Source organism: Haliotis asinina, chromosome 9 (assembly GCF_037392515.1).
Source record: "Haliotis asinina isolate JCU_RB_2024 chromosome 9, JCU_Hal_asi_v2, whole genome shotgun sequence".
Taxonomy (NCBI): Eukaryota; Metazoa; Mollusca; class Gastropoda; order Lepetellida; family Haliotidae; genus Haliotis; species Haliotis asinina.
In genome coordinates this window covers 60555164-60581265 of record NC_090288.1, presented here as the reverse complement: position 1 = coordinate 60581265, position 26102 = coordinate 60555164, and the positions used below count along the sequence as shown (strand labels likewise).

General features: G+C 39.6%; 3 protein-coding genes across 4 annotated transcripts; 2 read left to right on the top strand and 1 right to left on the bottom strand.

Moving 5' to 3' along the window:
* The first annotated feature begins 3924 nt into the window (after positions 1 to 3924).
* Positions 3925 to 14013, top strand: LOC137295598 (actin-related protein 8-like). The gene is made up of 12 exons (XM_067827028.1): positions 3925 to 4104; positions 4364 to 4531; positions 4896 to 5006; positions 7724 to 7828; positions 8453 to 8626; positions 10119 to 10229; positions 10747 to 10862; positions 11042 to 11195; positions 11767 to 12006; positions 12576 to 12825; positions 13118 to 13284; positions 13535 to 14013. Exons 1-12 carry the CDS (start codon positions 4045 to 4047, stop codon positions 13676 to 13678), a joined length of 1800 nt encoding a protein of 599 aa, XP_067683129.1. The 5' UTR covers positions 3925 to 4044; the 3' UTR covers positions 13679 to 14013.
* A 2284-nt stretch (positions 14014 to 16297) lies between these two features.
* LOC137296261 (protein LLP-like) lies at positions 16298 to 19509 on the bottom strand. The gene is made up of 4 exons (XM_067828011.1): positions 19427 to 19509; positions 18451 to 18595; positions 16644 to 16688; positions 16298 to 16511 (listed from the first exon to the last, which is right to left on the bottom strand). The coding sequence occupies exons 2-4, from the start codon at positions 18593 to 18595 to the stop codon at positions 16351 to 16353; spliced, it is 351 nt and encodes a 116-aa protein (XP_067684112.1). The 5' UTR covers positions 19427 to 19509; the 3' UTR covers positions 16298 to 16350.
* Positions 19510 to 20606: 1097 nt separating this feature from the next.
* Positions 20607 to 25667, top strand: LOC137295809 (thioredoxin domain-containing protein 2-like). 2 transcript variants are annotated; one of them, XM_067827363.1, is made up of 5 exons: positions 20607 to 20679; positions 21428 to 21485; positions 22254 to 22306; positions 22538 to 22717; positions 23543 to 25667. In XM_067827363.1, exons 1-5 carry the CDS (start codon positions 20668 to 20670, stop codon positions 23660 to 23662), a joined length of 423 nt encoding a protein of 140 aa, XP_067683464.1. In that variant the 5' UTR covers positions 20607 to 20667; the 3' UTR covers positions 23663 to 25667. The 2 variants fall into 2 exon arrangements, with proteins under 2 accessions (XP_067683464.1, XP_067683465.1); XM_067827364.1 differs by lacking the exon at positions 20607 to 20679 and adding an exon at positions 21178 to 21258 and having other exon boundaries at positions 23543 to 24483.
* Positions 25668 to 26102: the final 435 nt, after the last annotated feature.

Below are 26102 nucleotides of genomic sequence, written 5' to 3'. Positions count from 1 at the left end.
ATTTACAGATCTTTCTGCCATAGCTTAATTGACGCCCTGTACATTTATTGCCACTGTGCGTTTTGCGAGGGCACCCTCCTGAGTGTCCAAACAAGATCGCGGAAAATGATCATTTGAACACGAAATATGACATCTTGATCAGTAGTTTCAGTTGTCAGTTCTTAGATATATTTTAGATGTTCATTCGCAGGGAAAGCTTTATTGCGTCAGTAGTTCTTCAATTATCGTCGAAAAATCAAACTCATAAACTGTACATTTTATATGGAGTTGGTCACATTGAGCAAATTAACGTTGTGATGTTAGTGTCCAGGGAGTTGACAGTGTGTAGTTTTAACCACACCACACCGCACCGCAGAAGTAAGATGCAATTACCATAGAAATAGGCAGCAGTATGTAAAACATATTTCATGAAGACTTTCACGTGAAATAAAAACAAGTGATAATAATTGATCGGAATACTATGGGTTTTTTTTGTATAAACTAATGATAAACTTGATCATGTGCAATCGGTTCATTTAGACATATTTATTGGGATTTGAGTCAGTATAAATAATACAACTAAAAGGTGAATGTGTATATTTATAACAGATAAGATGGAAACAGTACCGTAACATCAGTACCATCCAGTTGGCGTTGCATGAAAATTATACCTTTGTTTGACTAGTTCAGCCTGTCTTTACCAGAAACTGTTATTCAAACTACGTAGACGCCTGTCGTGGTGGTTTTTATGTGCCATTATGGTGTGCGTGTGCGTGTGCGTGTGCATGTGCGTGTGCGTATGCGTGTGCGTGTGCATGTGCGTGTGCATGTGCATGTGCGAGCGCGCGTCCTAGCTCTACATAAAAATTATAATGAACGAATCACACCGTGGAAGTAAGACCAAATGCATCAAACATGTCTCCGAGACTGCTCCAGGGACCAGTTGCAACCCAAACACAAGAGACTAAGATCTTGTCTGCCATATGTTGGTTTGTTGGTTAATGTTGTGATGGCATGCACTGAGTATGATTCCAACTATATGGTCTGTAAATAATATAGTCTGCACCGGAGACTCCAGTGATGAACAGCATGAGCATCGATCTGTGCAGTTGGGATGACATATGTCAACCGAGTCAGTGAGATTGACTGTCCATAATCACCTCTTACAACAAGCATGGGTTGCTGAAGATCAAATTCTAATCCGGATTTTCACGGGACCCCATTGTGCACTGCTAGTATCCCTGCCTTATTTATGTATAAGTTTCACATTTGCATTTCATTGTATATATTCCTGATTATAATTGGCCTCATGAAATAAAATCCATTCTACTGAAACATGTCATGGAACGTCGAACAAAAGTAGATGAACCATTTGAAACGAATTATCTGTTTTAACTTACACGGCGCATACCAACATAGAAGAAGAACACAGCAAATGTAAAATACTTACATGTTTCCAACAAATTGGATGAATGAAGATGAATACATCACAGAAAACACCTGAAGACACATAATCGCTGGTTTTCGCGTAGGAGGCATCAAAATATGGCTAGTCATTTCAAGACCTATATGAAGACGGTACCGATATCATCTGTATGAATTGAACTGAAGATATCTTGAAATTAAGAAAACGCATAAAGAATTATAAAATATAATCCATGATATTACGTGATGAGCGAGTGCTTTCAGTTTAACGCCGCTTTTAGCAATGTATCATCAGTATCACGGTGGGGGACACTGTATGTGTACTCACGTGGGGAATCGAACCCGAACTTTGGCGTGACGAGAAACCGATTTAACCATTAGGAAACCTCATCGCCCCATTATGAAATGAATCAAGTGCTAATTAATAAAATATGTTTTATCAACGACTTAATAAAGCATATCTTGAATGGAATTGTTGATATGTTTTCAGATTAAATACATCAGGATATGATTTAACGATATAAACAAATTCCTGATTTCAATTATATCAGTAATGCAATGCATACAGCGTTATTTATATTTTGAATGGGTGATAGCATTGCAAAGGACAACTCTTCAGTTGAATTTCTCGTTATGTGCATGGTTTCCGAATCAGTATGTGCTACAACAACCCGTAGAACGTTCTGCGGAGTGCCATCCCTTCTTCACACAGCTGTACACCCGGTCTACACGCTCATGTCAACGGAAAGATGGTGCCACTAGTGTTCTTTCTTCTGCCGGACAAGACAAGACAACCTGAAATATTTTATAAACACATATGTATGGATAAAATGAACATGAAAATCTTAAGGTTGTCGCCTTCCTCTAGGAGTAGGGTTCTTGTATTGACTCTCGAACCCATTGTTGCAATTGTCCACCCTTTCGCACGATGTCGAAAAAGAAAAACGGCTCATGTTTATGCATGCCCCTAAAAGTCGCCTACCCAACACCAACAACCTTGCCATTCTCAAGCACCCGTTACTCTGAAAGTGGTACATATGTCGTTAAACCAGTTAAAGATGTCAGTAATATCTAGGTAATCGTGAGAATGGCTTGTCATTAACATAGTCCACATCTAAAGTTAAAAAATACTATCCCTGACAACCAACTATTGCTGTGCTGTAGTATTATAATCTTGCATTACAACAATGTAAGTAGCGATGTCGAAAGAGTTATACTGCAATAAGGCTGTCCTACATAAAGTACCTGAATATGTCTTCATTGTAAACCACCAAATGTCATTCAAACAGAGCATTCGATTTTGTTTGTGTAATAAATTATCATAATCATGCTTCCCTTTTGGATATATTGCTTTTAATTATTTTTCTTCAAGATATAAACTAGTAGCTGATTGAGTGAGTGAGTTTAGTTTTACGCCGCACTCGGCAATATTCCAGCCATATGGCGGCGGTCTGGAAATAATCGAGTCTGGACCAGACAATCCAGTGACCAACAACATGAGCATGGATCTGCGCAGTTGGGAACCGATGACATGTGTCAACCAACTCAGCAAGCCTGACCACTCGATCCCGTTAGTCGCCTCTTCCGACAAGCATAGTCGCCTCTTATGACATCAAAATATAAACTGAACATTTGTATATGGTATATTATTCACTAGGGGAATGTATAACAGGATATCGTATCCATAGTTTCTCAACACACCACAAACATGTACATTGTACAACATTCCATATACTCGTATGTATGAAAATTTGTGAATTGTAAATGGTGTTGCCTTTAAGTAAAACATTACAATCCAGGTGAAATGACCTCTTATCTATTTTATCATAGTTCGACAGTTAAATCTACTCTCTCCAAATCCAACAATGATAGATCGTCTCTATAACGGACATAAAAATAATAATGAAATAAAATTATGTCCAATAACTTGACATTATTCACTAGGAGGATGTATAGCAGGATGTCGTCTCCATGCCACTATTTTCTCTACACACATGTACAAACATGTACATTGTACAACAGTTGTCCTTGCAGGAGTGGCATCAGTTCCCTCCACGAATAATGTCTGTCCCTGGCAATAACATTGAAAATCTTTCATGATCACATGTAACCTGCGAAACGAGGTAGACCCCATGACCCGCGGGCCAAGACCCATTTGCGATGGACCAGTCACCGGGAACCACAGGATGTCGAGTCATTGCGAGGATTCAAGATTTTTCTGTGTGTAAAATATAGAAAACTTGAGATGACCCCCACCGACTTCACAGCACAATACATCTAGACAAGGCCGGACGCTTCCCACCTTCCTGCTTACTGTACCATCGCATGCAATCAATTAAAACTTCATCTAAACATAATCGACGCCTACCATCTCTTTACTGTTATTTCTGAAAGTCGATTGGAAGCCGATTTTGACTCTCAAGTAAACAATCTTGATACAAACGGCGGACGATAGCAAGCGTCGACCAATAAGAGGGCTTGCTTTTACCACACCCACTTTGTGTGGCCTTATCGTCCTTGCTATTAGCGGTACGTAGATTTAGAACTTGCACGCGTGGCCTCCCTTAGTAAACACCGATAACAATGACGTAGAACTCATGCACATGTATTGAGTTGGATTCATTGCACAGCTCAAGAAGAATGCCTCCTACTTCAACCAAAAAGCCATTTGCTCAACCAATACCTGATCCCGTAATCGAGGTAACTATTCCACTCTGTAAAGTTGTGAGTTCTTTTAATCTGACAAAGAACACGTAACAAACTTGATCATTCGGCAAATCATTTTTTATGTTTACAAAAGCACCAAAGACGAATTACCGTTCTTTCATGTGCGTTTTAGGGCCTGTACAGAAGATACAAAGCATGACAGGTGCATGATGTAACAGCAAACATATACGAGAAATATGAACTATGGAATATCCATGTGATTGTTAATAACTGGGTGTTGTTTTGACCTTAGCCGATTCAGCCAGCTACAGTGGTGATTATTCACCCTGGCTCCTACAACCTGCGACTCGGCCGTGCGTCGGACCCATACCCAATTACAATTCCCCACTGCGTTGCTCGCAGGAAGAAGGTACAGAGCCCAAGAGTTCCAGAGTCTTGGCTGATGCGCCCAGAATGTAACGTAAGGAAAACAAGTCTTTATTACAGGGTTCATTTGATTGTTAAACACTGTGTTGACTATATTGCCGTTCATAGTATTTGGTCAGTAACTTTTCAGTCAGAAATGATTGCATTACTTTCCATGTTTTTTGCACACATGAAGTCTGTTTTTGTTTCATTACCAAGATTATCTTAATCAGAGGAAATGTACAAACAACAAATCAAACGAGTTAAGTAACCAAGCATATATTTGTCATGTTGCTTGTTATCAGTGTTAAAGGTTTTTAAGCTTCTGATAAATGTTTGATGCAGTTTGTCAGTTCACATTGTACAGGTGGAGGTTCATATATGATATGTGATGCATGTAATCAATTGCTGTTGTTCAGCATCCAGAAGCAAACCATCTCATGAAAACTGGTTTGAAAAATGCAGAGGAGGCTCTTCTTACCAAACCGAACTCAATGGGCGGCTACAGACAAACTACTTCAAACAAACAGGTATATGACTCATTCTGCAGTATTTTGTGAGAGACAGTTCTTTCATAATTTAAATGATACAATGCATATTTGTTAATTGTATTTTTATAGTAAAGGGAAATGTAAAAGAACAATCACCAATTAATACACTCAAGTTGGTATCTTAAGTTAAAGTATACACAGTCAATGACTCGACATGCATTCAAGACAGTCTACCTTTAACTCCTTAAGCCCGAGAGCCACTTCACTGCTCAACACCTGGAATGCCATGCTGATTGCCTGGCTTTCTGTGGCAAGACTAATTAGGGCTCTATTCAGGCCTGATATCCCTGGCAGGTTTAAGAGAATATAGGAAACTGTCTCGTCACACGAGCAATTCCTGATTGTGTAATTGTTTAATTGTGTTGTAAAGATATATGTTGAAAGAAAGCAGGTGAGAATACATATCATATGTGTAATGTTTCATGAAATTTTATTGCACTTTCTCTTGTAGACCTTTGGTGGCGTGTACATATATATTTTCTTGACATATGTATGTATTCTTTATATGTAAGACATGAGACATACTTAAACAAACTCTCATATTGTGTGAGGTTAAATTGTACAAAACATCTATGTTAAGAATGTACTTACATGCTTAATATTCTTCTATGAAAGAAGCATTTTCTCTGATACATTGCTAGTATACTGAATATTTTAGGGAAAGGAGTAATACACTAATCTGTGACTTACATGAAGCAGATTCACAGTTTGTCACTTTGGTTCATCTAGATTTAACGCAGAAAACATACATTATCATACGAACATGCATGTATACACATTGTATAATACTATTCCTTGCTATAATACTATATATATAAGACAAAGGGTCATAGCATGGGGCGTCATCAAAGTTACCAAATAAAACGTTTTGCATCTCATCTTTTCAATATAGTGGCTGATTTGTTATCTATAACCAATCATATCATGAGATACCTGTCACAGAGGAAATGACAGGTGATGGGGCGTGGGCGTGGGCGTGGAGCACATTTGGTCACTAAACAGCTTGGATACAGATTGATTATTTGCTAGATCGTTGACCAATTGATATGCTGGATTTCAGCTTTATCAACTCTATCTGTCATGAAAAAGTTTGTGTATTGTGAACATACATAATTGCGAGGATGCATGATATTTACACACAGGACTAACAAGCTCTTTGGCGAGTTTATTTTTCCTTAAAGCGCTCAAATCGCTACAATCCGATTATTATTACCGGGGATAGCCCAATCCAACGATTGAGTAGATATAGTATTTAGTGCACACTAGTAGTAGTACATCAAACATAATGGCTTGCTGAACATTTAAATATAATCTGCACATTGGTACGAATGAATATCCTAATTGAAATATGTGTATTATAGAATTCAAAAAGTGACACGATACTGATTTATTATATTGTATACACTTGCAGTTGAATCCCCCAAATATTTATGAAGATGGGCATGCTTACATTTATTTTGAATGCAAACGAGGCCCAGAAGATTGATAATGGTTGTGACTCTTTAAAACAGGTTGTCCAATGATATAACAGCATATTAGTTTGTTTTTCTCTTGTCACGGGACAAACCTTTCAACAAGGGTGAAACTGGACATGCATTCTGCCACAGGCTGTTCAAATATCTCATTCCTGTTGTCTGATTGATTATACGCATGAGTATCAATTCCGTAATTGATGTATTATCCTGCTTTTATTGACGATGCATCAGCAGAGACTTGATACACATGATAATTACACTGGATCAGATAATTACAGAGATCAAATACAAACACAATGCTTATGTAAACTGCATTGAAAGATCACAATTCATATCAACATGAAACTTTTAACAGCTTGAACAAAATTTGTATGGTTTATGTGTAATTTATATATTATGAGTTGATACAAGAGTTATCACTTCATATCCAATTATGTAACACCATCAACTTTAGAATTATGAAAAATCAATAGTCGCAACTGAATTAAGTCTAAATTAGTAACTTGGTTTATTTCAAATCTATACGAACATGGGTGTAATACAGTATTGCTATTTACGTCTATGATTCATTATATAAGCTATTACAACGTAAAATTCAAAGTATTCTACTCTGAATGCTTTGTATGTCCTCGTCATTTTGCATCTTGTTTTATATTTATTAGGTATTATTTGCATTTAGAAGCAGGTGGTGTAACCTTGTCAATCAATGTGCACAAATAGTATTTTAGTATTTACTTCCAGTGACGAGTAACAAATGCTTACCTCCTGTAACAACATCTCATATCCCCTTTCTCGCAGACATGTGTTCATTTACCTGTACAAGCGTATGACATTTCTAGCAATTGTTATCAAAACACTTCAATACTTCTTCTGATTAACACAAAAGGTAACCTCTCTCGTAAGGAAAGCTAATCTTTGATCACTACTACTAAATTGATAGAAATAATTGGTACAGTACAAATTTAACACGTAAAACACACATGTGAGTCTCTCGCTGAATGAGAGGTACTTTCTGCTGACATACATGTGAGAAGTTGATTAATTTGCTGCACATATGTGTCTCTCAGCCTTAATGAGTTAATTCAATCACTGTGCCAAGTCAAGTCAGATGCAGACCCAACAAGTGAGAATCAAGCATCCCAATAACTTATCACGTCTGTTATTTTCCTTCCTTATGTGCCAAAACGGTTATTTTACTGAAGTATTTTTTGCCTTTTTCAGCATTTTGCTTACAACCAGTCATCAAAAGGAGAGAGGACTGATGTTATTTGCCCTCTAAAATGGACACAGACTGATAAGAAACCTGCCTGTATAATTGGAGAAGAGGTTTGTAGCCTTTTCATCCGGAGAGGGTTTAGTGTTCTAGCATTGTCTCAGCAGGCACACATTATAGGAGGAAAGTGGAACCTGTTTCTTATAGTGACACATGTCAGTAACTTACCTCAGACCTTCAGAAACATACAGAGCCTGAAACTGAGTTTGAATTATCCGAGCTATCTTGTGTCTATACACTAGCAGTTGTTAATATAATTATAAACATGGCCATATTTAAAATTTCAATTGTGCCATCAGTTTTAGGTATATCATTATAAATTTGATGGACGGCAATCTTGTCATATGAGTTATTTCATGTAATGCTTTCTTTATGTTTCTAATTATTATGCCATCTTTGATCTCTAGATGTAGTGCTTTTATTGAACACATGCATTTATTACATCTCAGATACTACTGGCTGAATGGAGCTGAAATTCTGTTTGAATGATCCTGAGCCTGGTGTCTGTAAACAACGATCAGAGAATTCTAATACATTTTAGAGCATAACCATGATTACTACCATTGCTTTTGCCGCCAAAAGGCATGTTACAGAGTCTTATGGATGCAGCAGCAATTGTTATGCCCATGCTTAGTGATAGTGTTCAACAAGAATGTTCAATATGGCCTTTCTTGTAGGCATTGTATGTGCACCCATCAGACAACTACACCCTACACTGGCCGATGCGGCGTGGACGTCTAAACCTCCATGGGGGACCATGTGGATCTCTCTCATCAGTCATGGCTGACCTAGAGGTCATCTGGAGCAAGGCTTTGGAAACATATCTCAGCATACCAATTAAGGATCTTAAGGTATGTGATATCCTTAGGCAGTACAAGTTTAATACATCTGGTGTATTTGGGGTGTATACGTTATGAGTGAAGGTGCAAATAATTCCCCCCACAATATCTATCATCATATGTTATGCATGTGGTTCAAGCAGGCTTAAGCCAAATTATTTGATGACTACTATTAAATCCTGTGTTCGAGACAAATGTTTCTACAGTCAGGCGGCGTTAGTCTGGACCCGACAATCCGATTCCCGCGATATCCGAACAGTAGCTGGCTGTAACCAATCTTGTTTACTATATAAACTCATTACCTGTTGATTCATTAATCCGATGCTTCAGTCTCCGTATCCGAACGTTAATTAGCGGTGACAGATTGGCAAATTACACATGGTTTTGCTTCATTAATCCGGCGGTACATCAAAAAGGTTCGGATAATAGTCTTACCTCGTGCGCGCCTGTGATTAGCGCTGGTCTTCATCGGCTGACTTCAGTTGTAATTGTTAACTGAGGTGACACTTCTGAGTTGAGCATGTCATTAGTTTGTGATTTTAATCAGTTAATAGGTTTCACTTTTGTTTAGTTTGAGTAGTACCTGTCATGTTCTCTTGCTGTATAAAATACTGATCGAGTCAGAATGAGATCAGCTGCACTTGACACCTGTCAGTCACAATGGCAAGTCCCGCCCCTAAGCATAAACGATGTGAAATTACTGCCGCACAAAAAAGAGAAATATCTTTGTAGATACAAAGAGAAAAATCCTAAAGCCAGTTTTGATCTGATTAGTAAGCATTTTGGCCAAGAATTCGGACACTTAATCGGCAAGAGCACAATTTCGGACATTTGGCGTAATAAGGAGAAGTGGCTAAACATTGGGGAAGATTCGGCTTCTTTGATTAGGGCAAGAAATGCGAAACATAAAAAGTTAGAGGAGGCTCTTTTTGTTTGGACCAATGAAATGACCAGTAAGACCGCCTCGGTCAGTGATGATATTCTGTTAGAAAAGGCTAAGGATTTTGGAAACAAAATGGACATTCATGATTTTGGCTATTCATGCGGATGGCTTTACCGCTTCAAATCATGTTACTCAATTTCGAAACAAGTTTATCAAGGGGAAGCAGACTGTTATTGAAGATTTCTTTCAACACAAGTGAGTGATTGGTATGTGTAATACTATAAATAATCTATTCAGACATTGCATTGATTGATTGTTATGTTAATATTCAAGTTGTTATGTCTACAAACTGTAATAAAGTCATTTGATACATGTATACGTTCGTATGTTCTTGTCTCAGTATGACAAAGGGAAGTAACTCTCCTGAAGAGGTGTTTGCTTCAGTAGTCCGTACTTTTCACTATCGGAACGTTTTTGATGAAAAACAGAAGTTTTCGGATTAACGTGGTTTGACTGTATTCTCCTTATCCATGTTGACGTGCTCAGTATCAAGTGGGAAATCATTGTTATTGGAGGTGGAATAAAGTGCTAGTTACCTGAGGACTATTTGTATTGTTGCAGCACTACAAGGCCATAATGCTGATCCCAGATGTATACATACACAAACATGTCAAGGCCCTCATGAACCTGCTCCTAGACACCCTCGGCTTCGGTGCAGCCTTCATTCATCAGGTCAGCACAGCTTCAGATTGATGACTTAGGTCACAGATCATAAAGCGTATTTAATACCTGTGATAATGGGGGTGGGCAGGAATTTATTAATGGATCAGCATTGCTCAGAACACCTTACAGTGGACAGTAATGTTGGTTCCCATGTGTTTTGTTTGTGTCAGGCAACAGTCTACCAAAACGAACCTCCAAAATCAGTTACATTTGGAGTTGAATTTGGAACAAAATAATTTAATATGAATTTTTATCTCCTTGTTTGTGAAATACTTTCTAAATTTTCCTGTAATTGAATTCATGTCAAGTTAATTTAGCTTTTGAGGCTAAAATATATATGAATTTGGCTGTTTAATAATGCTCAGATGAACCGATGATCCTTTTAAATATTGTGTTCATATTGACCAGGAAACCATGATGTAGACGGTGCCTTACTAACTTTTGTATTTCAAAGTGATAACTGATTCTTGGTGTAACTGCCTCATCAAAGCAGTGGATCCATGGTGTAGTGTTACTGTGTTTTCAGGAGTCGGTGTGTGCAACGTATGGGACGGGTGTGCCGTGTGCGTGTGTTGTTGATGTTGGGGATCAGAAGACCAGCATATCATGCGTGGAAGATGGCATATCACACAAACCTAGCAGGTACACACACTTGAAGGATGTCTTGATTTATAGTCAGTATTCAATGTTCCAGTGGAAAGGTTCAACAAAATGCTGGGTATGTTGTATCCCATGGTCCAAGGGAGATAACTCAAGATATCATTTCACATAACCCACACAACCGATATCCTGTTCATGTGGAGCGATGTATCTGTCTTCAGACTAACAATGGAGTATGGGGGTTCAGATGTGACGCGGTGTTTTCGCTGGATGCTGCGGAAGAGTGGTGTGCCTCTGCCGGAGATTGATCTGTCCTTACCGACTGATATCCTCCTCATGCAGGAGCTGAAGGAATCGTTCTGTCACATGGATGTGGTGAGTTCTGCAGACCAACTTTCAAAATGTTTTAGTGTATTACAGGTATAGCAGTACAGCCTCCACCAATACAGTACATTGATCTATTTATTCATTTACATTACCTGGCAATTGGTGGTTACAACATCCTGGACTTGCCTCATGACTCAGAGAGTGGTTATCAGGATAGGTGCGTATATGACTGGCTTGTCAATCCAACACTCAGTTGATTACATGCATCAGTGGTTAAAAAGCAACAGTCACTGAAAATACCTCACTTACTCACAATACCTCACCTACTCACTCACTATACCTCACCCACTTACTCACAATACCTCACCTACTCACTCAAAATACCTCACCCACTCACTCACAATACCTCACTTTCTCACAATACCTCACCCACTTGTACACTCTCTTAGTTATTTACTCCACTGTTCTTCCATGTTATATTCAGTATTATTAACCAGTTTCCACCCAGACCCACCCATATTCAGAATTATTAACCAGTCTCCACCCAGACCCACCCATATTCAGTATTATGAACCAGTCTCCACCCTGACCCACCCACTCACTCAGTCGCTTTCTCCAGGACAGATCTGGCATCGTGAACCAGTTCCTACAGATCCGGCAGCCCCAGAAGCCAATAATCAAGTACAATCTGCGTCTGGCTGACGAGTTGCTCCTGTCCCCACTTGGAATGCTCTACCCCGACATGTTTGCTGTGCAGGGGCAACAGCTGGTCCGGGTTCAGACCCGGTTCGATGGTGACCCAGTTGACCCACATGATGAGAGCTACCTACGACAAACACAGCGAGCCCAGCGTGACCTGGTAAGCCCTAAACATTTTCCAAGGTGAAGGGTGAAAGGTGGTATTGGAATCCCAAGTGGAAACTAAACAGCAGTCTGTACCTGCAGTTTCGTACCTTGATCTGGGCTTGAGCTTTGCTGGAATGGTAAATCTATCATAATCCACAATCTTGTAACAAATTTGGCATCCAGTACATGAGCAACATGGCAGCTGATGTGAAGATGTTAGTTAACTGCAGAGTATGTCAACATGGCAGCTGATGTGAAGGTGTTAGTTAACTGCAGAGTATGTCAACATGGCATAAATATGTTCTTGTTTCCCATTCTTGACAGTTTGAAAGACTGACATTGTTGACGAGAGTTGATTCAGTTTGCAAGGACTGCTAACAGCTACTATCATGGTGGGAATATTAGAGCCTGCAGCATAAGAATCGTTCATTTATCATCCAAATTGGCTTCATTGGAAGATATTGCTTAGCTTAGATGACATGTAATACCACCAATGAATTGCTTGAGACCATTGTGATATCATCAGTGACATCACAATCACATGACTTATATGATGTACTGAACTACAAGACCATCCTGTAGGCCAAGATGGGTTCAAAGAAGGAGAACCAGGAGTCTCGTGATGTGACGGAGAGCAATCAAATGGAGGACACCCAGCTCAGTCACTCTCAGATGGACGATGACTCCAACGACGCTCCAGAGACATTGGCACTGACCGAAACAAAGGCTGGACGTCGCCAGGATTTGGAAGAGGAGGAGGAGGAGGACACTGAACCTGTGGCTCAGCTGATGGGGGTTGACGAGGCTATACTTCACTGCATAGAGCAATGTGGTGAGACTGGTGTTGCATCCTTTCTAATTTATGCTTGGATTTTATCCTGTCTTTCATCTGTCCATTGTGTTTCTCGTAATACAATTGAAATCGGTAAATCTTCCCCTTTGTGTGTATCACTTCAGAGATTTTATCAGATTAACTTTTGTCCTATGAAAGCATCAGGTGTTCTTTCATTTCTTTTGAGAAGTGCATGTTCACAGTCAGCAGTAGTTTCCTGGCTCACCATGATTTGTCACTGATACATTCCCAGCCTGAAATATGCCGTGATAAAATATATGCTCCCTTACAGGAAGTGAGGATCTGAAGCGCAAGATGTACAGCTGTATTGTTGTTGTTGGTGGAGGACTGGCATTGTTTGAAGGGGCACAGTCATGGCTTCAGCACCGTGTGTGGCTGCAGATGCCCAACCATCAACGTCTCATGATGGAGAATATGGATGTTCTCACAAGACCAAAGGTAGGCATCTCACCTGTTCTTAAGTGCATCCTACATAGATCCAGCTAAAATACAAATGTGGGAATTAATATGATATATTGTTTGTATAATTAAATATGCCTAAAAATCATGGGGTAGTGTATGATTTGAATTCATGCACCTAGTTTGTCTCGTGTAAAAACCCAATCCTCTAATATTTAGCATCAGCAGTGAATGTAAATAGATAGTTTAATAGTGCTCGATAAATGCATTTCATGTGACTTGCTACCAGGACAACGACCCCCGTGTGACATGCTGGAAGGGGGCGGCAGTCATGGCATGTCTGGACACAACGCAGGAACTGTGGATTCGTCCCAAGGAATGGCAGCAGTACAGCTGCAGACTGCTTCGAGAACGGGCTCCGTTCATCTGGTGATCACAACCTGCTGGTTCAGTGTTCCAAGAACGTACGTTTGTCGACAATGAAAAAATGGACAGTCATGTTCCAAGGTCTCTTCTCCAGTTATTGTTTGTCATCAGTGGGAGTGGTTATGATGAGTGACAGTCAGGTGTCTTACTCAGAAAGTATGCAGCCACACATTGGATGAACGACTGGTGACATGAGCCAACATATTTTCTGCACCAGCAACAAGCAGACTTGAGAGAAAACAGGGAATATTTGTTTGTTTTTCTCTACGTTGTTAAATTTTTCATTCATTGCATATTGATTCATGTCATTTACAAATAAATGTGATGTATTTTGCACTAGATTCGGTCTGTGTGTTGTTCTGGAAACCACATGGGGATTGAGGGTAAGACTAAGCCCTGTCAACTCATGCTGGTTTGGGATTGGGTGTTTATACTGGTGCTTGCTGGCTTTTCGTTCTCAAATTCCATCTCAGGATTGTTCCAGTCTAAGTAAACTTAGTCTCAGTACTTTTCATTACTCCACTACTGAGTGTAACAAAAGCTAGTAGAAGGTTGCATCAGGTATCCTTTTAGACTGACCAATCAGAACACAGCTTACCAAATCATGAAACATTCGCACATATTTTTTGAACTTTTACCTAGGAAAGGTTTGTGCCCAATGATTCCGAATAGGATCGCTACTGGGTGATGCACATGGATCACGCTACAATACTGTCAACAGTGAGTAAACAATTGCTGTAAATAGCATTTTTGTCAATATTCAAGGATGTCAGCTTGCAGGATATATTAGCTAATGGTAAACACATGTCATCAGAAAGCCCTAAGCATATGTACTACAGGTCAAATACCTGGGTTTTGTGTGGATTTTCCTTTATGGTCCCTGACTAGCAAGGATATAGTCGACACCTTGTCTGTCTGTCCGTCCATAATCATTTTGTTTCTGGAGCATAACTCAGAAACCATTGAATATTTTTAGACCAAACTTGATAGATATAGTAATCTCAGCCTATGGTTGTGCCTTTTGCTGTTTACAGATTTTTGGCATTTATATTTTTTGTGTGTTTTTCTATGGAACATTTTGGTGTTAGTCTTATGGTGGGGTGGGCTTCGTTTCCAGAGCAGAACTCAAAAACCGTTCAATATTTTTCTGCAAAACTTGGTAGATATATCAGTCAGAAGCTGAAGTGGTGCCTTTTGGTATTTACAGGATTTTGTGATTTATTATCTTCTTGGTTTCCATGGAAATGTTTCAGACATAGTCTCAAAAGTGAGAGGTGTGTTTGGTGTCTGGAGCAGATCTCAAAAACTGTTCAATATTTTTCTGCAAAACTTGGTAGATATGTCAATGTGAACCTATAGTGGTGCCTTTTGGTATTTACAGGATTTTTGTGATTTATTATTTCCTCAGTTTCCATGGAAATGTTTCAGACATAAGTCTGAAAAGTGAGAGGTGTGTTTTGTTTCCAGAGCATAACTCAAAAACTTCTTAATATCTGTCCGTAAAATTTTCTGGATATGTGTGGCAGACCCCAAAGTGGCGCCTTTTGGTTTTTAAAGGTTTTTGTGAAGTACCATTTTCTTGGTTTCCATGGAAACGTTTCATACTTAGTCTCAAAATGGAAGGGTGGGCTTTGTTCCCAGAGCACAACTCGAAAACCATTTCACATCTTTCATCAGATCTTGGCAGATATATGAAATTTGTGACTTTGCTGGTTACAGATATATGGCATATTCCATGGAAGCAATTCAAACAGTCTAAAAAAAGCAATGAGTAACTCTTAGATTATTTGTCCTTTCAAATATGTGGGGGCCGGGGGGATATGTCATCTTCTGATGACTCTTGTTTATATCCCGCCAAACCCTAAGCAGTAACTGTTGTCTGATTGGTTAAATCCGTTCAGCCTTCTCGCGTTTGACTGGACTATAATAGGTCACTCTATGGTTACATGATGCAACCTCCTACTAGGTTTTGTTAGACTCAGTAATGGAGTGTAACGAAAAGTACTGAGACCAAGTTTGCTAAGACTGAGGATTGCCCAATCGTACCAACCTTCAGGAGGGTTCGATACCAATTCATGCTTCAGGTAAGAGCTAACACTTGGATGGGGTGGCAGCAAGGCTTTTGGGCAGTGATGCAGTTCACTGCACCATGACAGCCTTAAAACCCTATTCTCACAATTGACAGGTCTAGATTTGGTCATGTACAGGCTTTTCAGATATAGGTAGAAAACTATTGACAGCTCTGTAAACAACCAAAGGTGTAACCCTGATCGGGACCTTCTCAAACACCCATGGATTTTCCACAGACTGCAATGATTTGATGCCCAGCCAGAGGTAACATAACAAACTCATTCAGATTTACTTGAGGTGATTAAGTGAGGCTTAGTACCGCTTCTATCAATATCACTGCAGGGTGGCGGGTATTTAATTTGATTTGATTAAAAATCTAGTGCTTCTTCAGCACACTCTAACACAAAGAAGCTATACTAGTTCATTACTTTTCTTAAATCAACCCCTAAAACAATGTTTCAACTACATGTAAAACCATATCGACCACAGTTTCCACCAATCAACTTGACAGAAGAAAGTGCTTTATCACTCACACATATACATGGACACAGTGTAATGAAGGTACACAAGCATTTATTTACAATATTTACATGGTTCACAACATCAAGTTTATTTCTTCACTCCTTTCTTCTTTTTCTTGCTGACCTGTTTCTTTTTAAGCCGCTTGATAGCACGCTGATTCATCCAGGCAGGGTAGCTGCCATGTTCATCCTTCAAAGTTGTTGGGTTGAACTTTCTCTGTGGTTTGTCTACATCCATTTCATCATCACCTGTAACAAGGGACTATAGGTCTTATTTATCATCAAAATATGAAATAATCATCAGCATCAAAGGAAATACTGGGGAATATTTAACAAACAACAAAAAAAATCATTAACATCATACATATAAAAACTACATACCATCAGATTTAGACTTGCCTTTCATGATGTCACCAGCCTTTTTAACTGTGAAATAAAAATAGAACTGATTATCTTTTCTTATTATTATTGGATATTTATATAGCGCATAAATCATGCAACTAGAACTAGAATTTTTCCCTTGATCAATGGGTTTCAGCATCAACTCCCAGGGGCATATAACTCTTGCTGCCACTTGGCGCACCAAGTTTATTGAGGCTCTCTCATCCTAACGAGGTACCCATTCAGGGCTGGATGGACAAGGACACATAGTCACAGTGCTTTGTCCAAGTTTACTGCATGTTGCTGTACCCGCAACTAGGTGTTTGCACATATTCATGTGGCCACTATCTGGACATATATCAACAAATTTGTGGGTTCTTTTAAGTGCACAGGGTTGTGTACTGTCTACTAGGGGTCTGTGAAAATGCTGAAAGAGTCTGCATACAAAGTTCACTCCAAAGCTTTTACATCTGATTAAAGGTGGGCTAAATCCCAACGCCTCAATCTCAGTGGATCACTACTAGTCTGGTGTTTTATCCAGCATGCCGGCAACATCATGCTCCCATACTTTGCAGACAAAGATGTTAAATTAATTTTTCTCTATTTCCTTCTTGTTGCAGCATGCAGTACATAATACGTGTTCTGGATTAGGCCTCTAGAGGAGACTTCATTCCCGGTATCCTATGCTTGTCATTCTAGTTACATGGTCTAACACCAACAGGGGAAGATAATTCATGTGTGCTAATTGTTTGTGAAATATGACACAATTCAGGAGTGGGGAGGGAACAGAATGTGGTGTCAATGGCAGTGTGTGACAATGAGTGAGTATGTTCTCATGCCATTTTTAGCAATATTCCCACAATACCATGACAGGGGACACTAGAAATGGGATTTACACACTTTACTGACGTCGGAATCACACCCAGGCATTCAGCTTTACATACAAATGATCGTTCAAACCACTAGGCTACCCCACCACCCCATGTGACAATAAAATGCATCACATTATGTCAAGGGAAATACTGAGTTTTATTAGTCTCAAGTAGAGACGTGATGAGATAATGCATTTTTCTAGCTGGATGTTTTTGATAAATCAAAAGAAAACCATATGCATTGACACCAGCTTATAGACTGACCTCAATGGATTTATCATAACTTATGGCTACAGGGGTTATGGTGATTTTTATTTTGAGAAGTATGTACAATATGAATTACTCCCACTCCATTGCGCAAGTGCATGTACAAAGTTAAGTGCATAGCGAATTTATCTCTCGCTCTCTCTCTCTCACACACACACACACATACACACACTAATCAAACCTAATTAACACACAGTGAGTCTGCTTATCACAATCAACATGTTTCTTTTGCAACAAGTAGATTATTTACTTGTTTGTGTACACAAACAAGATTAGACTACTGCTTATGGCCTCATACTCCAGGCAGGCATACTGTTTCAAGCTCTGCAAACCTATTCGCAGCATAGCTGTTGAAACCACTTTTTCCCCAAATGCTGGGGGAAAATTGGTGAATCGTTTGAACACTGATTTCATGGGCGTTTTTCCCACTGCATTCTTTTTTCAACTTTATAGGTTGCACTGGCATTTTGGGTGATTTGTTTTGGCAAGTGCATACCAAAAGGTATCAGAATCTGCATAGTTGTGTTTTACAATGCATGTGACATTTAAGCAAAGTCAAGGGGTTGGCATAACCCTAATGAAATACAGTTAAATGTTTCAGATGTTCCTTGACTCAAATAGGGACAAATCAATCCAAATTTGCAACATACCAACCACGTATTACTAACCTTCATACAGTTCTTTAAGTTCATCAGTCTGCTGTTTGGCAAGGTTAGAGATCCGTTTGAGACGATCAGTCTCCTTCACTGCATACTTCTCTCGCTTGATGTTGCGCATCTTGCGCTTCCATTTGCTACGTAAACTCTTCGCCATCTAAAATCAGTAGACATTACAGCTGGAGAATGGAACAATCACATGAATTTATGCTTATAGTGAGCAGCCCAGTGGATTTCAGTGTAAGAATTAGTTAAAAAGAAGACTAATTGAAAAACCAATATTGCCAACAATTAGAGACTGATTATCAGCGAGTGATTTCACTTTTACGGCGCTTTCAGCAATACTCCAGTGATGACACCAGAAACAGGCTTCACACACTATGCCCTTGTACATTACAACTGCCCAGAAATGTGCACTACATATACCATAACGTGCCAGGTGATATTTCCTCATATATCACAAAAATAATATAATATGGTATAATATAAGATGGCATATTTTTAGTAACAGTTATCATTGAGAAAACAACCTATGTTTTTTAAGCGTCTGAAAATGCATTACTGAACACTTGTGATGTGACTTGATTGCAAACAAATGAAAACTGGATCTAAACAAAACACTGCACCACATTTGTGTGTGGACGGAATCATCATTTCACAGAACTTTCAAGTTCTGGATTCAATCAAAGTTATCCTTAATAACCCACGTTCACATTACAAATACTTCATTTGTATTATCTTAAAATGATGCATACGACAGTCTGTAACACAGTGTTCGATACTGTGCGCAATGCTAGATGATGTCGAGGGGGATATGTTGACACACCAATGATAATGTTTAGGCGATAGTGATCGAAATGTGAACCATCGCTGACAAAATATTACAGGAATTAATAATTATACATCATGTACACATAAAAAGTGGATGTTTGGTTATAACGTCGCTGCTACAATCAAAACTTTCAGTCGGAAATACTACAATACGTACGTTCTCAAAACCTGGAGAAAAAACGTTTCAACACCACTTGCAAAACCACACGTGTTGAGTCTGCCGAACTAAGGTCCCAGAATGTACACAATCAATGATGACGTCACAGCAACATCTGAAACTGGGCTCCGTCTTTATTAATGCGGCAAAGAGGAACAGATAGGGAGTGAGTGAGTTTAGTTTTACGCCGCACTCAGCAATATTCCAGCTATATGGCGGTGGTCTGTAAATAATCGAGTCTGGACCAGACAATCCAGTGATCAACAACATGCAAAATTGAGAACCAATGACATGTGTCAACCAAGTCAGCAAGCCTGACCACCCGATCCCGTCAGTCGCCTCTTACGACAAGCTTAATCACCATTTTATGGCAAGCATGGGTTACTGAAGGCATATTCTAGCCCGGGACCTTCACAGGTCGAAGAGCAGATAAATAGGTGGAAGTCTGAACAGCAAAATCGAAACGCGTTTACAAGAACAGTTGCACCGAAGGACGTATTCGATTTTTTTATTAGTGGCGATTATTGGACCAGTGTTAACCGATGTACTTGTTAAAATGCATAATCTCTCGAAACCGTTACCCTGGGAATGGATTTAGGCGTACAGTTTAATAGCACATGCAAGGCTAAAATTTGACTTCCGAGATTTAAAAAAGCAAAACAATTTTCGTCTTACGCACGTAGCTTAATTTCTTTTAAATATGCTGAAATCGAGCAGTTGGAAACTGTTCAGATAATTTAGGAACATCACCATGATCATTGTCTGTTGTGTACATCAATATATCTGTATATTATTCCCAAACTATGTGTTGACAAATGTTTACGCCCAAAGTGCACATTGATGAACCTGCTTTTTGTTATGACTCTTAGTGAGTAGTAAAAGGTTATGCACTCGGACCAGCGGACTGACCTTACCTAATGAGCAACATCAGGGTCATTTTATAAAATCGCTTGGCGATTTATGTGTGTGTGTCTGTCTGTCTGTCTGTGTGTCTGTCTGTGCGTGCGTGTTGTTTTCGTTCATTCCTAAATGACCCATTCTACCAAGTATCCACCATAAGTGTTTTTTTAATTACTCCTTGTTATAGAGCGTTATCGCCTGGGTTTAGCGTGTTCATGATCAGTGCCGCATGTATCAACAGAATCGATCTCGAGTCTTTTCCGTTTCTGGGGTCGCCGCGACTTCTGGGAACCCTTGGCAGAGTGCCAACCAGGTGTGTGACATAAGAGCGGAACGTCAACATGGCGCAGGAGGTATGTTTTCATAAAATTCTACTGAACTTGCCCCATGAATCTCATTTTACTGTACACCACTGCACAACTAGGATGTCAAATGTGTGATATAACCATGCAGCGGTCATCAGGTGTGTTAGGTTGGGCATATGATGTCTAGTATGAAACTTTGTAAAACGAAAGTAGCCAGGAATACCCACACTCCTGTTGGTTTTATTGTATAGTCTTCGTTTATTTACAGAAATAACACCCTCATGCACTTAGTGCTTACAAAATATGCATACTTTAGATCGTGCTGCTCTAAGCGGGGATTTCTGGTGTTTCCCGCCGTAATGCTAACAGCGGCGTCAAACCATACTCACTCACTCGTCTATGTCGGTGTGAGACAGCAGTGGGTGAATGGGGAACCAGTTTATGTTTATTGCGTAAACATGTTTTGTATTTATATAATATACTTCATTTATAATAATAGTGATAGCACACGCCATCCATTTTCGATACAGTTTTAACGGCACAAGCATCCTTTCCTATCGTGCACGCGCAAGCAAGCACACACATTTGTGTTACACGATCAGTTCAAGCCGGAATTAACATCCAACTGTAAGTCGAGAATGTCAAGACTGGCGGAATATTTTTTCTGACAGTACAAAACCTGTCTCTTTTGTTCGTGAATATGAAGGTACTTAATAACACTTCTGCTATTCCGTTTATTGTAAACATGACATTGAAACTGCTCTATTTTATCAGAAGGCGTTTACTTTGTTCGCAGACGCCGAGATTTCCGAAGATGAGTTTGCGAAAATGGCACAAGGATCAGCCCGACTACGGTGAGCTTCTTTGACAGTCTAACGTCACCGTCAATAAGTGTTGAACGTGATCATGATGTTGATTAAAATATTTTAGCAACATTTTCACACTTCGTTTTAAAGGATGTACGTTAGATCAGTCATCCCTAATTAAAGATCTTGGACATGAAGCTATTTTACAGGGCTGTTGACATCAGCCAGTGTTTTATATACATGTATCTTCCTTTCCTGCATGAACTGGTTTCCTTCCAATATGTGCTGGTGCATTGCAGCATAAATCTTGATGATTACGTAATGCCATTTAGAAACCGGCCAAATGTAACGTGTTATTTATCGGATTACGATTTCCGATGAAAGTACAAATTCTAGTACTTTTTCAATTGAGTCCCACCCGGGATTCGAACTCACACCCTCAGAGTCAGGCAGCTAATCGCTGGCTTAGAACGTCAACACAAGGTACCTAACTTAAATCGACCTCACTGAGTCGGGCTATATTTTATGTATCCTTCTCTTTTGTGATAGTTTACTGCATTAAACTTTTAATATATTTCTTTTATATACAACATGTGCTATATATATTTAGTGTGTCATAGGACAGTGTTGGTCGGACATTTTTATGAAGTGTGTGACACTATAATAAGATATCTTTCTTCTTCTTCTTTTGGAAATATGGTAGTGTTGTTTTTAATCAACTAACCTTGAGTCATTAAGGCAGCATGGTCGATTCTTTGTAGGTTACAGTACTGTCATGAGGTATAGCGTAAACCCAAACATGAGTTTACTTCACAGGTAACCACTCACACAGAGAATCTCCTAAAGGTCCCACCTACCAGGATATCAAGGTGAGATAGGGTAATCCTTCAACTAAACCAAAGGTAGCAGACTATATTTGCTTTTTCCTAAGTAAATAATTGGATGACTTATATCGTTATATTTGACATGCAGATGCAGAATATGCCCCGGGATGCACACGCACGCACACACACACACATGGCAACAGCAGTCCCTTTCTGATATCAAGGAAACACGTGTTTGATGTATTTTGTCTTATGTTGGTTTTACTACTGTGACAGGAGAAGTTACAGGGTCGAATAAAGTATCACAAGGAGAGAGCAAAAGAATGGAAGGAGGAACATGATTGCCTGGAGAAGGAACGCAACAGACAGAGAAGAAAATTACGTTCAAACCTTACACCCAGGGTATCGGAAACGCCCCGGGGGAAACACTCGTCTATCGAACAAAGAAATATCAGAGTATGTAAAATGTTCTTACTGGTCATCACCATCTTTCAGTACATCAATATCTCTATAGGGCAGGCAGGGTAGCCTCCTGGTTAAAGTGTTCGCCCGTCACGCCGAAGAACTGGGTTCGAATCCCCAGATGGTAACAATATCTGACGCCCATTTCCAGTGTTCCACGCCGCAATATAGCTGGAATATTGCTAAAAGCGACAAAAATAAATCAGGCTCAATCACTTTATTACTTTAGCTGAAACACAGCGTAATCGTTATGAGGTTATCTTCAGTACATTGTTATCGTAGAAAACGTCATTATCATCATCGTTCCATTGTTTGGATCTAATATTCACAATGCCAGAATACAATCATAATCACCATGGAGCATTCTTTGTTGCTGCATCACCATTGTTATCATTGTTACATCATTATCGCCTGACTATTCTTATTATCACTACAACGTTCACCATCCTCATCAGTATTGCTGCATCAGCAATGATGTGAGAAAATGACCGCTACAATCATCCTCGTCATTTCTGTCTCATAATCGTAAGAGACGACTAACGGGATCGGGTGGTCATGTTCGCTGACTTGGTTGACATATTCTCATCGGTTCCCAGTTGCGCAGATCGATGCTCATGTTGTTGATCACTGGACTGTCTGGTCCAGACTCGATTATTTACAGACCGCTGCCATATAGCTGGAATATTGCTGAGTGCGGCGTAAAACTGAACTCAATCACTCTGTCTCATAATGAATATTACATTTACTCCATTTCAGAACGAAGTTCTCACTTTTAACATTCCAGTTCATTGGTATAACGACTGTAGCGTTTTATTGAAGGTACACAAGCCCTCCAGGAACGTCCTTTGTCCTCCGTTTTACGATGACTACAAAGTCACTGGAGACGGTGTGCCGGGAACCAGGTGGACCTTGGTCAGATATTACGAAAGTCGGCGGTAGTCAGGCGCAACAAACATTACCTGTGCGTCTACCGAGGGAATATTACATGAGTATTGCAAACTGTAAACCAAAAGTCACTGTGTTCTGTAATCTGGTTGGTTGAAAAACATGATCAAATGGTATTAGATTCCCGTGAACTGCAAGACTATTCACTGCGTATTGACACGTAGAAACCTCGCAAACAATTGACGCCGTCGGTTCCAAATGCATTCCCGGGCTTCAAATACTCAATAACACTCGGAAATTGGCCAAAACATAATGCTTATCTCCTAACTATCACCAGGAAACGAAGCTACATTTTCGTAACAACGGTCACGGCCGGGGAAAGGGAAGTCTGGGTCACACCTCAATTTAGGTGTCGCTTTCGCCGGAACGGTCAACCTGCAGTGAAGGCTGAATTTAACCATCCCGGGACTTACAATACATAAGAAAAACAATGAAATGTGACCCGTCATCTGATGTTTTCATAGCAATTTCTTTGCGGGGCACTTTTGAGCACTTTTGGTTTGGATTGTGGAGAACAAATCCTGAAACGAGGCCTTATCTTCATAGACGCATATTTATGTGCAGCTATTAAATTTCCGAGACGTTTGATGGGATTCGAACCACATACCTTCTCATCTAAAGTCGAATGCCTTGTCCGCAAGACCACCGATCTTATCCATGTCAGCAACCTGACACGCAAAGGATATCATCTGTAGGATGACTCACTCCCCGCTGCATTTGTGATGTCGGCTTTCTTCAGAATATAGCCATTGTCTTGAAACAGTTAAATGTTTAAGTTTAGATGCATCAAAAGAAATAAAATAAACCGAATTAGACTGAGAAATAATCATTTACTCATGACACAGAGAGAGAGTGTTGTATAAAAATAACAACGTTTACTGGTTCATTCACACATTCACAGGTACATGTCGCGCAATAACAGAAAGAGAGAAATGTCAGATGTGAAGAAAGACCCGGAACGGGAGGTGTGGAGTGGTGGTAGAAACATGTCCATGTGACATCCATGGATGTTTACAGTGGAGACATTTCAAACAGCCTGTTTCCTACACTCCAGCAAGTTGATCTTTACACATTACACTTTGAAACACTTAGAGGTAAACGATTTTGTCGACGGTTATAGACTTTTCATCATGAATTACTTTTTTACGCAGTCCCAAATCTGATAATAGAGGATTCGTTACCAAGGGGATTTGTACCCACAAAAATAGCCGACTCGTACCTAAATTATAGGTGAGATGTAGCGGAAAAGGGGTTGAATGCACTTGCGTGTATGTTGTGTGTACTAGTCGGATCTATATAAATTAATGCTAACAGTGTTAGGAAACAGAGATACACAACAGTGGGTAGGACAAAATCCACACGGGCAAAGTATCATACGGCTAAATAATTACACACCGCTGACAAAATCCCAATTCCAGTTTGAAAAATGATATACAATTTACTTTGACATACGTGTTTAAATTTCTGTCATATACATGTATAAAAAAGCGGTGTTGATGAAAAGCACTAAAACATGATTCCGTCTCATTACACTATACATCGTGAGTACACAGTGTCATCTAGAAAATAGTCAAGTGTAACATATGTTATATTTGAGATTACACTTTCTCAGTATTGTACAAATTCTAGTTTTCTTATTCTGAGTTGAGTCTCATCCAGCATCATGCATCATCTTGTATATTTTCTTGGTATATGCTAGAACACCATCTTCTTTCGCACAGCTTAATTGATGCATGACCGTACGACCATGGGATCCAATGACAACAATATGTCCGTGGACTTACGTCATTCTAATGCATTTTTTCTTGAAATTCCCATCTAATACTGCTCTTATTCCTAATCATCTCAGTGAAAAATATTCATCCAAAGCCGTTTTAACTCCTCCCTAGTTGCCCTTCAGTACTTTCATTTTGGAATCCACATAAAAATATTACCGTGTATCAATGCACGAAGACTTTTAGATTATCCCTGATCAATGCAGCCACAAGCCTCACAAAAACATGCTAATCGACTTAACTCGATGGACACGCTAAATATATAAAAGTGGTGAAAAAGCAGTAACATAAAAATGAAATTTCTCCCATGTTGGTCATTTTGGTGTGGGAAGAAATTTTGTCATGGGATTTTCTCCGGATGCCATCTTGACCGTCCCCCGTACAACACAGGTACCCGACTCAGAGACAAGTATACTAAACTCGAGGACCACCACACTCTTGTCTCCCTTTGCCGAGCAATATGCATTGTAATTAGCATCTTACATGTGTCTTGAAGTCACGTGATTGAGGATGACCCACGGGCCAGCTGTCCGGTCCAACGCAGTATCCAGGTGTATCTGTGTCTCTGTCTCTATCTGTATCTGTATCTGTATCAGTGGCGTTCTCACAAGAATGGAATGATTAAGCACTCATACATGCCTGTGTCGGAAATATGTTTT